The sequence below is a fragment of the Talpa europaea genome, assembly GCF_964194135.1.
Source record: "Talpa europaea genome assembly, chromosome: 10".
Lineage (NCBI taxonomy): Eukaryota > Metazoa > Chordata > Mammalia > Eulipotyphla > Talpidae > Talpa > Talpa europaea.
In genome coordinates, this window is record NC_140077.1 from 91,720,807 (window position 1) to 91,739,833 (window position 19,027).

At 36.7% G+C, this 19,027-nt stretch overlaps 1 protein-coding gene across 1 annotated transcript in view; it reads left to right on the top strand.

The window, feature by feature from the left end:
• Nucleotides 1–19,027, top strand: part of USH2A (usherin) — a gene marked incomplete at both ends in the record, with an annotated part of 619,110 nt that overhangs the window by 174,578 nt on the left and 425,505 nt on the right. The window contains 1 exon segment of the mRNA XM_084245562.1: nucleotides 2,059–2,203. Coding sequence (XP_084101688.1) covers nucleotides 2,059–2,203 — 145 coding nt within the window.

The following is a 19,027-nucleotide window of genomic DNA, read 5'->3' on the forward strand; positions in this document are numbered from 1 at the left end:
TATGTTTTCATATCATCTGCAAATAGTGATAGTTTGACTTCTTCTTTTCCTATTTGGATTCATTGTATGTCTTTCTCTTGTCTTATTGCTCTGGCTAGTACTTCCGGTATTATATTGAAAAGCAGTGGTGAGAGTGGACATCCTTGTCTTGTTCCAGGTCTTAATGGAAATGCTTTCAGCTTTTCACCATTGAGAATGATACTGGCTATTGGCTTGTTCTATATGGCCTTTATGATGTTGAGGTATGTTCCTTGTATCCCAAGAATTTCAAGGGCTTTTATCATGAATGGGTGTTGCACTTTGTCGAAAGCTTTCTCAGCATCTATTGATATTATCATATGGTTTTTATATTTCTTTTTGTTGATGTGTTGGATAACGTTGATTGATTTTCGGATGTTGAACCATCCTTGTGCCCCTGGAATGAATCCTACTTGGTTGTGGTGAATTATTTTATGGATACATTGTTGGATTCTGATAGCTAAAATTTTATTGAGGATTTTTGCAACCATGTTCATTAGGGAGACTGGCCTGTAGTTTTCTTTTTTTGTGTTGTCTCTAAGGCCTTTTAAAAGTCATGTCATTTATAACAATGATCTGGAGAAAAGTAAAAGTCTATCAGAAATAGTATTTATACACATTTTCTGTTTCTTATTCTAATTCATTATGTATTTTTAAAAGAATAATTGGAAAAAACTGATTCACCTTCCTATATTGGCAATACGTTAATGTATTTTGTCCTTAAAACTTCTTCCTTTTCTAAAAAATCCACATTAAATACCACAAGGTTGTTAAATGAGATAAATTTTATAGCACTATTTAGTAAAATATATTCATTTCAAAGTTTTATTTGTCCTAGACAATTTTATATCACTTTGCAGTTGAGAGTTTTCATATTCTTAATACCTTAATAGCCAATTTAGACTTAAAAGATTAAAAATTCAGCCTGATGTTTTTCTGATTTCTAAATGTAATTGCAAGAAAATGGTATCAAAGATTTAAATTAGTCCTAGATTTTTAGGTTCTTTGTAATCACCTTTATTTTTCAAAAATGTCATATAAACAATATAATTCATCTTCTAATCACATTGCTTTCTAGAACTTCTCACTTGAGTTATGCAATTTTGAAGTCAGTGCCCAGGCAAATGATCCAAATGAGTTTTATTGTATTCCTAAAATGGAATATCACTAACCTTTACAGTTATCAGCACTTATAGCTATGGAAAATTGTTTTGTATGACATATATATCAATATGCCTTAGAAAAATAATTTGGTACTCATGCTTAGTTCATATAATTTATTCAGTAACTTTTTTTTCTGAAAATAATTTTCAATGGTGTTTGTATTATAGACTAAGAAAATTTATATGATTGCTTTTGATCAGCTGTGGTTACAATGATGGGGCTCCCTCTCAGTCTTGATTGTTTAATTACTTGTTTAGACTATGGTGTGCCTCTCAGCATCCTCTGCTCAAACTTTTTACTTTCATTTGAAATTAAGTACTAAAGATGATATTTCAAAAATGTGACTGATCTAATCTACATGTTTATTTTTATAAGAAAGATAAGTGAGAATTGACCTCATGTGGATGTTCAATAATATGTCTACTTTCCTGTCTTTTCCTTTTAAACAAAATGATGGCCTTTATTTAACGTGGTGTCATTTTTCTGTACCGGCTCCATCAAATAGCATGTGAGCAATTGCTGCCCTGGCTACTTCGGGCCAGCCCCACAGTTTCATTTGGACTTTTCGAGGATAACAATGAAATTGTCACCAGCCTTTATTTCTACCATTGGTGACAATAACCATACCACCATGCTGCTTTATGAGGCAATAACTTGGTTTCCTCATTTATCCACTCAGGAACCTGATTATTACCTCATAAAACAGTGTGATTATACAATTATCAATTAAGTCCTAGCTTGTGGAGACTCTTCAAAAAAAATCCCTTTTCTTAATAGTGGTTGGCAAAAATCCCCTCTGTATCCATGGAACTTTGACTGACAAGAAACAGTACATTTCTCACACTTATAATTAGTATTATTATTTTTGTATTGAAGATACCGTACCAGGCTAAATCCCAAGAACGATCTTATATTGTGGAAGGACTGAAACCTTATAGGGCCTACAGCTTCACCGTTTCTCTCTGTAACTCAGTTGGATGTATAACCAGTTCTTCTGGAGCAGGACAGACATTGGAAACAGGTAAGTGAGTTTTAATGGACATGAGTATACATTGTGTATTTATAAACAAACACCTAAAAACTCATTCTCTACATTGGGACTTGGGACTTGTCTTTCCTACGTTTTCCTGATACCTCATGAACCCTGATTGTTATCTAGCTTGACATTATTAAACAAACAAGAAAAAAAAATCAAGATCAAGAGTTTCCTATGTCAGCTCAATCATAAGAAGAAAAGTGATTAGACATAGAGTCCTCTGCCCCCCAGCCTAGGTCCCCACAGCATCCTGACAATTGCTATCAGTGTTTACATGCCTTCTTTGGATGATTCATTATATCCCTCTCAGGTTCAACTTCTTTTGGGGGGAGGGGGTGTCCTCTGCTTGTATCTCACGAGCTTGTGACAGATATCCAAGAATTCTGAAGCTGCCCTGATGTCCCATTTTGTGTTTATCTGAAAGGCAGTAGCATCCTTATCCATTTTTTTTATTAATAAGATGCTTCTAAGTTTATGAAATTTGAAGAAAAACCTGTTATAACTTAGTAGGAAATGGTTTATATAAAATTTTGCTTGTTTCACTTAGAATAAAGCAGTATCATACAAAACTGATTACAGATATTACTAGCACCTGTATAACCCAATTAGCATTTAGTGTATTTTCAAATTGATTTTTCTGTCATCAGTCCAGCCAGGCTTAGTAACCTGGTGCTTTTTAAGGAAATATCCAGAAGAGAGAAAGATAAGGGACTTCTAGATGAACTGCAAATGCTGTATAAATAAAACATTTCCTAGTCCTTCTTCCTAGTTATCTTTGGGTCCAATTCTAGCTTTTTTTTTTCTTTTGTTTCAGTTCTGGAAAAATATATTTGTTTCAAATTATTTCTTCTGTATTTTTTTAAAGATTTATTTATGCATACAAGAGCTGGGATACAGACCAGAGGTGTGGGGGTGAGAGGATTCACCAGAGATAGAGCGGGGAACAGAACAGGCAGACTGACTGAAGTGCAGTACTGAGGGGAGCAGAGGGCAAGTCAGGAGAGGTCTGCTATTCCATGTGGATAGCTCCCTGGCTGGGGATCGAACATGTGCTGCAGTGGCTGCGGATAGCTTCTAGGTTGCATCTTAACCCCTTGTGCCAGGGAGGCCCATCCATGGAATTTTGTTTGTTCGAATTTTCCATCAGTGAGAATGAGTCCCAAATACCAAGAAGTTACGTTTTACGATTTCTATAACTGATCTGCTTGTATTTATATGTACTTAATATACATGTACTTTAGATGTGTGTGTGCATTTAGGTGTCCCTAGTATAAAGAACACCAATCTCCTGTCAGACTATATGCTTATTATGTATTTCTGTATACTGTACCACCAGAGAGTTACTAAAATGGAGAAAAAGAAAGAACACCCCTGTCTCCTACAGGGAAAAAAAAAAGATACAAGTTGGGTTTAGAGAGTAAAAGTTGAGAGATCAGTCTTGTGGGCTGGAGAAATAGGAAACAGGAGCACAAGATGAAGTTGGCTTGAGGGTGTTGGAGGTTAGAGGACCTTCACATGCAATTGAGCTGAGCAGAAGGGCCTCTCTGCAGATCTATCCCGTGGCTAGACACCTCTGTAGTATATGGTTTCCAAATATCCTTGTAGCTTTGACTTACATTCATATCCTAATGACTTAGGAGCTGTCCTTTCATCTTCCCCTAACAACCCTTCCAGTGACATTTTCAACCCCAGTATCTCCTCCTGAGTCTTCCTCCAGGCTGCATCTGATGTCGTGCATTCCCTGAGTACCTCATGTGCCATTACTTCAAGCACTGTTAGCTTGGCCCCCTCCCCTATATGGAAGCTAGTCGGCCTTTTTACAGACACCAGCAAACATCAGCTATGGAAGACACATATGCCGGTCCCTGGAAACTGAATGATCCTAGAGATGGAAAGAGAAAAGGAGAAAAAATGTCTGCAAGACAGAATCCTCATTGCTCAGTATCCCAGTGATGACATCTGTGCTAATATCAGCTCACTAGTGGCAACAAAGGTCCTGTGTCTTGGAGGGCAAGGTACCTGGGCTCCAGGCAGCATCATTTAGTTACTGGAGAGAAACCTTAAGTCCACTCCTGTCCACTGGAAGATAAACGAAGTTTAAGCCAACCTAAGCCCTCTGAATCTGCTCTCTGCCACTTCATCCTTGAAAAATAGAACTTGGAAACATCTCATATTCTCTGCAAGCTGTGACATGTGCAAATTAATCGACTTTTTGCTATACAAATTTGCATATTTAGGAGAAAAATAGTAGACCATAATGCCATGACTTGAACTTGGTCTCTGCCATCTCCTAACTGTGTGAGCTTGAGTAAATCATGTAACCTTTGTTCCTTAGTTTTCCAGTTTATAAATAAGGATAACCTATTTTTGTAGGGTACTTCTGAGGAGAAAAAGAGTTATTGTGTAATAAGTATTTAAAACAGTGCTTAGCAGAGAGTAAATCCTCAATAAATTTTATTTTTATCATTATTGGCATAATAAGTAATACTTTTATCAAGTATAAATATTATAGAATTTCTAATATTATCAAAGTTATGAGAAAGTCTAATGCTATTGGAGCATAAATCTAATGGTGGCATGTCCTAAAAGAAAATATTGAATAGCAAAACTGTATGAAAACTAAAATGCAAAAACATTATTTTTCATTCTGGGAGCAACATGACATTCAAAATTTTGATAGTCATTTCAAAACTTTGCTTGAAAACTACACATTTTTTAAAAATAGAATTATTTATCATTACTGTATTTTATTGTGAATGCTTCATTCACTAAACATCTATTAAGGGATTATTATTTAAAGTCCTATGGGAGTTTCAATGGTTATCTATTCAAGACACTTTAATAGTGTCTGTGTGAAGGTGTTGGCATTTGACAGATGGGACTACCACAAGGGAATATGTGAGAAAGGGTACAAGAAAGCTATGGGAACAGAACTTGGGATCGATAACTTTGATTTCAGAGATTGGGAAGTTATCTCAGAATAATAAGTGGCAGTGGAGGTGGAATACAAAGAATTAGCGAATATTTTTGCAAGTATATACTGAACATAAATCATGTGCTTGTCCTTCTTTGAGAGAGTGGCACTGTTGCAGGCACTGGCATGTTAAAATCTGGGGTTTATGAAGATTTCTTGGCAGGGAGATACAGACAAGATTAGGAGAGAGTGTGTAAATAGAGTCTGGTAGACTTTTCTCAAAGGCCATCAAAGAGTAAATAAGATAAACAGAAGTTAAGATTTAAAGAAGGGAATGGAGTAGGATCAAGGAAAATAAATCAAAGTTAAGGAGATGGAAGACTTGATGGTGGTGAATATTGTAGACCATGGTGATGCCATTAAACATAATGGAAGGAAAAATGAACTCATGGGGCGAAAAAGTCTAAGAGTTTAAGTCCGACCACTTGATAGAAATACATTCATGGCATTTATATCCAGCCAGCAACAGAATATGCAAATCTTAAGAATGATGCATATGGATGGGAACTAAAACCATGGATGATAATGATTTAGTGAAAGCAGAAAAAGTTCCAAATAAAAGTTTACATCTCAGTGAATGTTTACATTTTGGGAAGAAGCTGAGAAATGGTCAGAGTTAGCAGAAGAACCCAAAGCAGTAGGATCAGAAAACTCAAGGGGAGAGAATTCTAAAAGGACATTGTCTGTGCATTCCTATGCTATCAGGATGGCAAGAGAAAGGTGACCTATAAGCAATGTGGGGTCACTGGAGACACTCCAGTGACTGCAATTAGCATGTTTGGAGCGGAAGTGGGAATTTCCTAATGGTAAAAATTCAATAGGTTTGGTTCTTTGCCAGAATTTCCCTTCAATTCAATTTTAATTTTAAAAATTACATTAACTTTTTCCCTTGTTAAATCTGTTTTTTTTTTCTGAAGGAAAAACCAATTTAGAGTTTTTCTGTGAAAATGGTTCATTCTTAATTCCTGAGTTTATTTTGTCAGAACTCTGTTCTTCATGTGTTAGAGAACAAAGTCACATGACAAATGCAAATGGAAAAAATTGTTTTGATTGCCATTTGATTTATTATAAAAGAAGCACTTTCAAGGATTTTCAGATCAGTGAGAGTGAACTTCTTTATTCTATTTGGAATAGAAGGAACAAGCCAGAAAGTACAAATCCAATATCCCTCTTGTCTCCTTTATTTTCAGGAGGTTTTTTTCTAAAATTTTTCGAAAATCAAACATCTATATGTACCTCATAGATGTTAAGTCACAGCTACAAATAATGAGAAGGCAATACCTTTGCATGGTCCACAGGTTTGGCATTTTTAAGGGGCAAGAGGTGAACTTGCAACTTTATGGCTCTTCTAGTTTTATTTCTTCTAAGTGACAAAAGTGGAATTTGGAGGGTATATACAACTCTAACAAATTCTGATGCATTTGTAGGAAATGTAACTCTTAAATCTAGATGTATTTTATATATGTTCATTATCAGATACTAAAAGATGCCAGCGACCATTCAAAAACAGAAAAAAGAGCAGCAGAAATTAGTAGTGCACAGTCTTTTCAAAGCATTGAATCATGAATACATGTTTGTTCCTTAAGTTTCAGTTGCAGAAATCAAAATATACTTGTCAAGATTTAAAAATCTTGAGAATTATAATTTGCTCTCTTTTGTCTTAAATATATTTTCTCAATTAGATACATAATGAGCATCAGTGTGTTTCTCCCGGAGTCTTTCATTGCTACTCCTTTCATTTTGGTGCCTGTGACAAAGCCTGAGAACTGATGTGGTGACTTTTCTCCACAAGTGACTATATCATTTTCTATTGCAAAGTCTTCCAACAGGGCCATGGATGGCTTTAGAGTTGCTTCTGCATGTATGAGGGTCAAGAGCTGATAGACTGGGTTCTTTTAGAGTCTTGTTCTATTGCTCTTTTTGATTATCCTTTTAATTTAATAAAATTTTGTCTTTCTACTCTTTGAGAACCAAGTGCCATTTCAACCTTTTCTTGAGAGAGATTCCTTTTGGAGTTCTTGGAGAAACAATGTGATATTTCCTTTGCCTCTCGTACATTGACCTCTGCCCTATGAGCTAGAAAGTGCCTACCTCCCATTAAGAGAGCAATTAGTGATGCATTACTTTTCTTCCAGAATCCAAAGTACCATGTATAGGCTGTTTGCTGCTAGGTTGAAAACACATTGTTTTGCATGCAGGTACATAAGTCTTCTTTGTGAATAGGACCCAGAGTGATTAAACAAGCACTCTTAATATGTTAATTTATAATTTTAATTACAACAATCTTGTATATATAGTCATTAGTGAATACTAATATAAATATTTTTCTATCTTTTTATTCATAATGCATAAACCAATCATCCCGTTACTTCTCTGAGGTTGCCTGTTTTTGTTTCATAATACAATCTTTGTTCTTAGTTATGAATGCATTTTGTTCCTTCCTGTGTTGAATAATCCCTCATTAAGCTAGTCACTTTCTGCTCCATGCTAAAAAGGAAAAATTATCATGCAAATGTGGCATGCCATATTAAAAAGCACATTACCAAACACTTTTGTGGCTGTCCTTCAATTAGTTTCCCTTCTTTGAATTTAATTCCATTTGTTGTTAAACTCCCGACTTGATGTATGGACTCATGAATCCGAGGCTGCTGCCAAGGAAGTGGGGGCAGAATCAAAGCCTCTTGGAAGAGCTGCAGAGGCGAGCTGAGATGAATTTGCTTCACCTTTGACAAGAACACTTGAACAGCCCTGGGATCCTCTGATGATTCAACTGGGCTAATTATCCAATTATTTATTTCATGAATAAAGGCATGGTTTCACAATTAGAGAAGTGTAAAGCAATCTGAGAAATTTGGTAATGACAGATGACTTAAGTAACTTCTAAGATAAACAGTATCTCTGCAAACTTGTCTCAGCAAGTATTTCCAGGCAGCAATTCTTGTGTCTCAGCAGCAGTGAAATCCTGAGCACATGGAGAGTTTTTGTTTATTTGTTTATTTTGCTCTCTCCACAACAGAGATGATTTTACACTTTTAACCAACATGTCAAATTTCCCTGGCTCTGAAGCAATGTTTAAGTTGTATTTCTCTTGATTAAAAGCTTTTGGTTCAAAGCAATACTTTTTAATTGCCTAATGATAGAAGTCAGTTCTTAGGAAAGAACCGCACATTTAGGAGTTCATTTGCAATATAACTGAAAAATTCGTTGCATGGCAGTAAAACAATTTCCTGTTAATTACAAGGAGAAGAATTTGCTGTAGTATGCTCACAGATTGCCATGAATCATGCAGCACTCCTAGAGATTTATAACAGATGTGTAAGTGGGATGAATTAGCAGGGTTTAATAACAGAGACACAAATCATGCAGACTTCAAGGAGCTTTAATTGATATACTAGAATGTGACGGGCATGAATCACTCAGCTATTCAACAGCACTGTAACATATGGTCAACTCAATATGCTGCATCTTAAATCGGTTGGTGAGTCCTTGGTTGTCCCATATGGTGGAAGCAATATATTTTTCATGATTAGAAAAAATACATCCATTTTTTTAAAGAAATATGATTGCCATGCATGTTTGTTATTGAACAGTTACCCAAAAGCCAAACTGTGTGTGTTTTTTATTATTTTTTTTTGTTAGCATGGCAACTTCCCAAAATAAATAGAGGCTACTACTTTGTAATACCAGATCGCTGGAGGCTTTATGAGAACCAGATTGGTGCTTGTTGGCACACTTGATCCACACTAAAAGGGAAGAAGAGAGCAGCTGATGATTAGCTGTGATTGTTAGGGAAATCCTTCAGACTCAGGCAACAGCAAAAAAAGAAAAAAGAAAAAGAATGATGTAACTTGCAGAGAAGTTTAGGAATGCCCAGGTTTGCAAATAGAACAAAATGAATTAATTTGTGGGACCCTTAGCAGGATAGAAAAGTGACTGTGATAACCCCTAATGCAACAATTAGGTATAAGGTTGTATGTAACCTCTTAATTAAATGTGCTGTCCTATAGGAACATTCCAGAGAACATCATGGCAGGCAGTCACAGAGACGGCTGCACCAGTTCTATGTCACTCACTCTTGAAGATACTTTTCAGTGTATGAAAACAGGTATCTTGATGAACACCAGTAACTGGTAGCATGAAAACATCTTTTTATTGAAACTGGGATCTGGCAGCTTTTAGAAGAGCTTTTGCAGCATTAGTATATCTGACAGACTTGAAAAAGGAATTTTGCTGCCTTAGAACTGTGACTGCCAGAATTTAATGTCAACAATTAAAATTTATTTTGATCCTTACCTACTGTTTATTACTGTTTGTATACACAACAGACCTTACTAATACAGAGATGCACTATTAGATGGAAATGCCATCTGTTCAGATGAAATGCTGGCATCTGTCTTAGCTGCTAAAACTAAAATGATATTATTTCTAACAAAACAAAATTAACTGCTTTTTACTAACCAACTTGAATGTACGGATGTGCCCAAGAAAAAAGCTTGTCGATAAAAAATGTAATGACCTCTGTTGTTAGGTGTGTGACTTTAGCGGGGGGTTCTTGGACTTTTTGGCTTGGAGAAATGGCATGCAAGAATCACAAATTTTGATGCATTATGCTAGCTTTATAGTGTGCTAACTGTTCTCAGGAATAAAAACAACACAATGAAAATACACAAAAACTGAATCAAGGAGACTGTTGCTTGCAAAATATTTTGATAGATGTTGTCCTAAGTAAGTTCAAGGAAAGGAATTCGATAAAAATTCATTTGAACATAAGTTGCCATAAGTCCCACAGTGACACCTTTAGGAAAATATAAACTCTACTTTTTGCGTTTGGACTGTTGTCAATTTTCTCCTACACTGATCTATGAAAGATTTATATGCCCCTACTTTTCTTTTTTACAACTTAGAAACCACTGTCTTTTTGAGGTTAGAGAATTTGGAGTATTGAGAACAATGGTAGTTTCCATACTGATGTTGGGTCAGTAATACTGCTACTTTCTGAGAAGCCAAAATTCAGTTTTACATATCACAAAATAATAAATTGCGCCACACCAATGTTTAATGCATGTACACAGTGCATTAACTGTAACTGTAGTACATTTATTTGTGCTGAAGGAGACTTGAAAATGATTAAAAAATCAATACTTTACTGTCAGAGAAGCAAGTGTTACGATGCATTTAAGTAGTTAATTGCATAGGCCCCATAAAAGCTTCAAGTTTGGGTAGCAAGAATGCCATAATTACAGTCCAAGCAAGTACCTTTTATTAATGGCAGACCTTAAGAGTTAGTCGTTGCTGTCATCAGTGATGCTGTACCCACAGCCCAGAAATAATGGGTCTTCTTCTTTGTTCACGTGTAGAATGCTAGTTATCTACAAGTTATTGATGACCACAGGTAGGGCCATATTATGTTTTTTCACCAAGGAGGTGATTCTCCTGCAATTCTCCCAATGCAGTGCTGTGGTCTTACATTATAGAACAAAGAAAAATCATAGTATTGATGTGCCAGACTACTGTAAAGTAAAAGGTGGATCTGATCTGAAGGTGATGAATTAGCTGGATTCCCGAGGGACCCAGCATCTCTTCATGGTGTACTAATTGAGAAGCACTGCTGGAAAATGCCCGATCATAGACTTTTGAAATGGAAAGAGATCACAGACATACGTGAATGTATCATGTTTTTTTAAAAAAGAGGCACTGAAGAACCACGGCAGCAAATTATGTTACCAAGTGTGGGCAGACTTGCTGCCCAATGTGAGTAAAAGTCAATTACTATGATGTCATGTCTTGAGAAAACAAAAAACTTTATTGCAAATTGACTGCCAAGGAGAAAAGAGAAAACCTCAGGTGTACCTCTCTTTGGATGGGGCTTTGAGCAACACTTAAGGGGTTGGGAAATAAAGAAACTATTAAAAATGCAAGTTGGTAGTGTCTCATGGCTTCTTTCTGCTGAATTATGGTAGAACTTGAATTCAGGTCCAGAATTGCAGCAAGTCCGAGCACTACAAAGTTTGAAATATCCACTTAACTATAAGGAGGCACTTTAATTCCACTTCCCATGGTATTTGCATACCAGGTAGCTGAGAAATCATCTTAAGGACAGCAAGTGCTCTTCTGGGTCTGTTTTTTGAAACACAGCTTTGAACTCCTAAAAAAAAAAAAATCTGTTTATTTCTCTTTTAACTTTTAAGCTGCGTTTACATACTTTTGTCCCTGTTGTTTCACTTTCACAAATCCTCTAAGACATGGGAAAACAGGAAAGTACAGGTATCATGATCACCATGGTTACAGTAATGTATAACTAGGAGTCAGTCTAGAACTTAGGTTTTCTCCTTTGCAGTTAAGTTCCACTGTACTTATTCTCTCTTGAAGGAGACTAGTAAACAAAGAGAGACATGGTAAAGTAGATTTTGTTCTTATTTCCCCAAGTCAAGATAGTTAGCAAGACAATATTGAGTTAGCTCCAAGAGTCAGAATCCTAGGGAACCCTTTCCTCTTCTGGATACTAAAGGAAGTACAGCTGCTGTAGGATAATTCCTAACTGCAAAGCAATGGATTCATGACCTAGAATTCTTTTCAGTTCTGGTTCCAGAGCCCTTTCTTAAGGGTTTAGCAGTGTTTGGCTAATTGTGTGTCCTGGGTCATTTTTGCATCTCTGACAAAAAATTAGGATCATTTTGGTATCAATAAGGTATCTGATAATGTCTTCTGTTAGTCTTCTACCCACACACCTGTGAAATGTATAAAACCTGTTTATTTCTGGATTCCTGTCTTCAAAATTGAATACTGATGATATTTTAAGGTATTTACGTAGCCATCTTCGTAGTCACAATCTCTTCCTTGAAAACAGATTAGATTTTACAGACCTGTCATCAGCAGAAGCTCCTGTTCATTGAAGCTTCAGTTCTTTTCCTATAATGCTCAAACTCCACACTACATAAATTTTGCAAGTGTAAATTTTTGCATTACGATATGCTATTAATCAGATTATAAAGTAATAAATGCTGCATAAAGAAAAATGTATATTATCAGAGCAATTTATAAAAGAATATTACAACTAGAAGGGCTAGATTAGACATTGGATTACAGAGCTATTGCAAAAACTAAAGAACATTGTAATTTTATTCCAAGTGGAGGTAGACTTTGTAAGTTTTTTATTGAGTGATGGACATTAAAGATCCATCTTATATTTTACATTTATAAGAGGATATTCTAAGTAAATACAAATAAGTTTTCAATGTTGATAAATTACATCCTTTTATAATGTTATTTGAAAGATGAGTTATTGGCTAGTAATAATAGTGCCTTGCATTTGCATAAAAATTTGCTTTTTAAAGCCTAAAGCAATTATGTGTATTAATTTTTAAAAGTAGTTATATTTCACTGAAAATGTATCCTACTTTGTAAATGGGAAAACTGAGGCAGATATATGTCTTAAGTGGTTTTTCAAAACTTGTGTAGAATTCGGAATTTAAAAATGAAATGCAATCTCTAGAAATCTGTGGAGATTTTTCCATTAGTCTATGTTTCTCAATTTGCTCTCTTGTTAACAAATTTTTACCTTTAAGCCTTTCATTTTGATAATATGACAATCTTTTATTCCCCTATCTCTTGCTGATTCTATTTGTGTCCATATGTTTAATAGTTCAGGAGTATCTGTTTTTCTGTTCATCATACTGTTTATGTGTGTGTGACCAATTTCATTTGATAGAAAATTCCCCCTCTGTTCTTAGGGGAACTGTAAAGATAATGACTCAGTAGGGTGCTCACCCTTTCAAAGACTCCAGTTTAACTCCTCCAAGAAAACGACACCATACCAGCTGGGAGGTTGTTTGGTTTTTTTAAGCAAGAGAACAAAAAATTCCATAGTCTAGTACAACTCATTCTCTGAAATTGACTTCATAAGAATGGTCTAATTGTTTTGTGGAATAATTTCCTTGCATATCTAGAAGTACTCCACTGTTTGTTAGAATTTAAATCCTCAGCATTAATTTTAGTGGGTTCTCAATGCAAGAGTGTCCTGATTGATTATAATCACATTGCCAAATTTAAAAAAAAAAGTGTGCTCTCACTTTGAGGAGATATTTAAAAGCAAAAACAAACAATGAACAACAAAAACCTACCAAACTGTTAAAATTCCATTCCTTTACTCTGAATTTGTATTTCCAACTAAGAAGTGATTGTGACTTATACTATCAGTGGGGAAAGGATTCTGGATACAAAGCTTCATCATTATCCCCATCCTGCTGATTGGTTGGAATAAAGGAATATCAAATGCCGAATGGAACCTTGGGAAATAAGCTATGAGAATGAAACTCTTCAGTTGTTAAGTATAGGAGACTTATTCTTAATTTATCCAAATATTTAGCTAAAATGGAAATTTATTGTCAACGCACCTAATATATATATATATATATAATATATATAGTGATTTTTCTAGGTCTTAGTTATCCAATATAGTAGCTATGGTAACCAAATATGACTAATGAAAAAAAATTAAATTCAAATTAAATTTGGAATTTCATTCCTCAGTGTCACCACATATTAATTGTTCAATGGTTGTAGTGGCTACCATGTAAGTGTGGAATTAGAACATATCCATAGTTAGAGAAATTTCTATTGGATATTGCTGGAATAGGTGGCATTTTTACTAAAAAGTTCATTCCCATCTGTTTAAAAAAAAAACTAGGAAGTCTTCAGTTTAACACAGACAATATAATCAAAGAACTAAAATTTTTTGACAATTAAAAATTATATATTTGTTCCTCATTTGATTCCAGGACTTCAAAATCTTTGACAATGCTTCTTCCCCAGTAAAATTCATCATCAGTAATGTATATGTGACTACAAAGATGGAACTCCAAACTCTGAAGAGAAACTTAGTCAGAGAAGAAATTTCTGGATGACTTAACTTTTTATTTTGTTTTAGGTTATTTAGAAGAGGCATCGTAGGTTTCAGGATAAAATCTTTGATAACCCAACATTTAGCTAATTTTTGGCAAGGAATACTAAGAGAAGTCATGCATAAAGTTAACAGATTCATATATACATAAAAATTTTAAAAGTCACATGGTTTGTACTGGTAGACGACTAACAGAATTGTTAATTATCTTTCTAAGTTGTTGAACTTTTTGCTCAGTGCCCTCTCTTCCTTACTAAAAGTTAAAATAGAAACACAACTTATTGTTTCTCTTTGGAAAGTTGGCAGGCCTTTCTAGAAAGTACCAAAGTATAATTTTTCTAAGCTGTTTTAAGGTGAATTTCCTTTCATGTTTAATGATATCAGTTCTTATACTTGCATCATATTAATCTGCATCCATTGAAAGACCATTGACATACTGCTGTGTTAACACAGGTGTAAATTAAAAGTGCTTAGCTTGGGTCCTAATAAATTTAGTGATTATGGCATTTGTTTCTTCACTTTTACTCTCAAATTCAGCTGACACATGTGGAATGAATTTGAGTCTCATCCTACAGTCTCACCTGCTAAAGAGGAAAAGGCAAAACTATACTCCTCTTCAGTAACTCAGTTACTATACTGATTCCCTTTCCAGTAGGTTGCAAGGAAATTCTTGATCTCTGTCCCTCCTGGGATTTCCTAGAAGCCTCCAAAGACTTTCCACAGCCCCAGAGTACATATGGGCACCAGGTACCTTATGCTCAGAAGTATCTGGTGGTAGGGGATCGCCTCAGGGCCCAGGAACTTCCCTGTGTCTGGACCAGAGTGTATAATCCCTGGAACTCACAGACTCCTTCATGTGAATAATTTCTTAGATCTCCAGAATGGTCTTTGTTTATTTGTTGTCATTTAAACCAGTTGTTGCCTTTAAAAATAAAAAAAATATGACTTTTTTTGGGTAGATTTTGAACAATAAAAGGTTTGGCAAGTGTAGGTTACTATTCCTGCATCACCCACTGGCTGACACAGATTAATCACATTGACCAGAACAAGTTCTTGTCAGACTCCAATGTCCTTTTGTTCATTTCAGTCCTCTTCTTGATCTGGTGAATTAAAACATGACTTGAAACCATGTTGAGACAAGAGGTAAACCCTTATGATCAGTGCTGGTCATTCATTGTTGGCAGATGTCATCTGAGGGTGGGGTTATCTATAACTCTTGGGTGAGACAGCCTCCACCCAGACAAGGGAATTCTCTAGCATATGGGGCAGCCATGGGTTATTAAGGCTAACAGGCACAGAAACTGCAGCATGCTTTGTACAGGGAGTCTGGATCGGTAATCAGCAGACTAAAATAATGCCTGTTATTTAGCAAGAAAGAACAGAGAAATTATTTGCAAAGAGAATTGTTACTTAATCATCAACTTTTTTTAAGTACTGATTAGTCATTTAAGTTGTGTTAAGTCCCATTGAAGATAAACTCTATCCTGTTTTCATTTCCTAGGACCATATAAATACTTGAGGACCATGACTGAATGGATTTTGAGTGTGATGAGCACATGTGTGCATATGTGTGAATGTCTGTGTCTTGAGGTAGAAATCAAATTCCTGAATATAACAAGTGTTTTCTACTATTTAGCACCTGCCCACCTGAGGCCCACTCTGGTTGATGGCTTCAGCAGCATGACCATCAAGGTCAGATGGCTTGCCCCCAAAGAATTGAATAGACCCTCTCCTCTATGTCTGCTGGAAAGGAGAGAGAGATCTCTAACAGCTCCCAGGGCCACCATGATGAAACAAGCCTATTTCGTAGGAAAAGGATATTATGAATTTCCCAGCACTACCCACCCCATCAACACACTCTTTACTGGTAAGTGTGCTTGACATCATTTTATTTAAGAGGCATTGAGCTTGTAGGTGTTCTCTATTGTTTTGATATCCTTTTACAAAGAATGTACTGTGCCTGTTACAGAAAGACTAATTCATCCCTTTGATAACTTTAGCTTCATCGTGCCAACGTGTTCATGGGAGAAAAAAAGTGGGTAAGTGGAGGAAAGAAAAGAGAAAATGATGTTGAAAGGCAGCCTTTCAGTTCAAAGTGGGTGCTGGAAACAGTGCTCAGACACACATATTGAGCAGACCACATATTCCTCAGAGTGTCTCATGTGCTCTGTGAACAAGTACCATGTGGGCAAGTGAGTCTGAGAAATGGACCATGTGCTCTTGAAGACTTTCAATACATATCAGGCTATTAAAAGCTTTAGAATTGGGGCCTTCCTGGTAGCGCAAGGGGGTTAAGTCTCAGCACTATGAAGCTATCACCAGCCACTGTGGCCTGAGTTCAATTCCCGGCCAGGGAGCAAACCCACATGGTACAGCAGACCTTTCCTGTCTCCCCGCTGCTCTCCTCAGCAGTGTATTTCAGTAGATCTGCCTGTTCTGCTCCCCAATCTGTCTCTGGTGAATCCTCTCACCTTTGCACCTCTGGCCTATATCCCAGCTCCTGCATGCATAAATAAATACTTAAAAAAAAAAGCTCTAGAATTGCAAAGAAACTACTTAACCTCACTTAGCTTAGTTTTCCTAACATCATGTATTTGATATAGAGGGTGTGTGTGTGTGTGTGTGTGTGTGAAAGAGAGAGAAAGAGAGAGACAGAGAATGTAACAACTATCAAAACCCCATGTTCTATGGGGAACATTATGGGAAATATTAATGTCAAGAGAAACATACCTTTTATGGGCTTGGATTGGAATTATGTAAGTGGCTTCCTGTACAAGCTCTAAAGGCAGCATAAAAATTCAGAATCAACATAAATAATATTTAATGAAATATTAAAAAATGAAAGTAAGTGTCAAATATCCCCAAGAAATATCAAAAATTTAAATAAAGATAGGATTGGATCATTGCTGTGTGACCCTGTCACATTGGCTTCATTCAACTCCTGGTATTATTGGTACTATTACCTTCTGGAAATCTTGTCACCACGATGAATTGTAAGTTTAAAAATACTTTTTTCGTATATGGAAAACTATTTCCGGTACATGCTTCACTGTCCCAATTAAAAAAAATATATATATATAAAGTGTAAGATATAGGGGGCCTCTCCTGGTGGCACAGCGGTTGAGTGCTGGGCTGCAAAGCTGCCTGCAGCCTCTGCAGTGCCGGTTCAATCCCTGGCTGCCGGCGAGGGTCCCACATGGTGCACAAACCTCTCCTGCCATGCCCGCTGCTCCCCTCAGCAGTGTATTTCGTCATTCTGCCTGTTCTGTTCCCCGCTCTGGCTCTGGTGAATTCTCTCACCCTCCTGTGCTTCTGACTGTACCCAGTGCTTGTATAAATAAATAAATCTTTGAAAAAAAAAGTGTAAGATATATATTAATCTACAAGCTCATAATGATATTAATCTCCTCTTTTAAAAGCCAAGTTGCAAGTCTTTAAAATAATGTGTAGATGAAATAGAATGGAATTACAGCATATAATGTAATTCAAATATCATTGGTTTATTTTTACCTAAAACAGTAAATAGTTTGCTTTTAAGTGTGGCTGGTACTGATGTACGTTGTAATGAACCACGATTATGTCCTAGTGACACAGATTGAGATTAATGCATGCTTAACTACTGGACTGGTAGCTCAAATTCATCTCAGAGAATTAGAAAGTCAACCACTGAGCTCCCCTCCAAGGCCTGAGTTCTGCTTCATATTCATAAATGTCAAAAGAAAGGAAAGACAAAAGAAGAATAAAGTGTATGTGAGAAAGAACCAGAGAATGAAAAGTTAAAAGACTTTTTCTCAAACAGAAGGAGAAGACACTCTTTGCTGGCCCTCCCATGGGCTGGCGATGAGTTGCTTCTTGGAGGAAGCAGCTGGGTGTCGCCTGGGCGAGTGTGTCAGCCTGGATTTGCTGGCTCGCGTGCAGACAGACTTTTGAGGGGCTCACCTCCTGTCGCAGCAGTGAAAGATAGAGTGGCCCGTCTGCCCTTAATAAATTTAGTCCTCTGTGCTGTCCCTCCAGCCGGCCTCAGGCTCTGAGGTGCTGGAGCTTGGGGCAGATGTAGTGTCTGGGAAGCTTTCCAAATTCCTCTTTAAAAAAGTTAGGCTGTAAACACCGGCCCCACGGAGCAGGACCCTTCTGTCTCTAGCTCAGCCTCCAGCTGCACAGAAAACATGTTCCTTCGAAGGACAAGGCAGGGAGGTTACAGATTTGGCTGGAATGACTCCCTGGAGCTTTGGTGATTCCTGGAGAATAAGAAGATCTTCTGCCTCCAGGCACGTTGTAGGGACTCAATGACTCTTTTCTGTCCCTGGCTCTGCCTGCCTTTTCAGACTCCCTTTAATGTTTAAAGTAACAGGTCCATGTCAAGCCATTGGTTTCAGCCTTTGGCTAACCTGGCAGATTTAGTTGAATTTGTGTATTGTGTGGGGAGTGAATTAAGTAAATTTACCCATTTGATGAACTAGGGAATGGTTCTAAAACCAACCCAGTTGCTCCCCTTAAACTTGATCTTTCCTAAGTGAAGATAAAAGTGTATGATTTGGCAGCTCCCATTTGTTTTACCTGCTCTCCCATTCACTCCCTCTGCAGCCCTGGAGAATGGGAATTGTTACCCTCATTGAACATGAGGAAATGAAACTGAAACTCTGGCTTCTATGGAGTTCAGGGTTGAAATGTGAATTGGAGACTCCCATTCAAAGCTGGCACTTTGCCATGGAGGGGGAAGGCGTCCCTGGGAGCAGTTATTTGGAAGGTGTGGAATAAAAGTGTCTGACATTAATCAATGGGCAGGGGAAGTGATTATCACCCAGATATTTCTTACCCAACACTGCTAAGTTTTTTGGAGTTGCTTCCAGGTGTTAGCTCTTAGGTAACAAGAAGTAAGCAGTGTTGTCATTATTTCCTGTATCCCCAAAGACATATGGGGAGCAGTTTTTTTTCC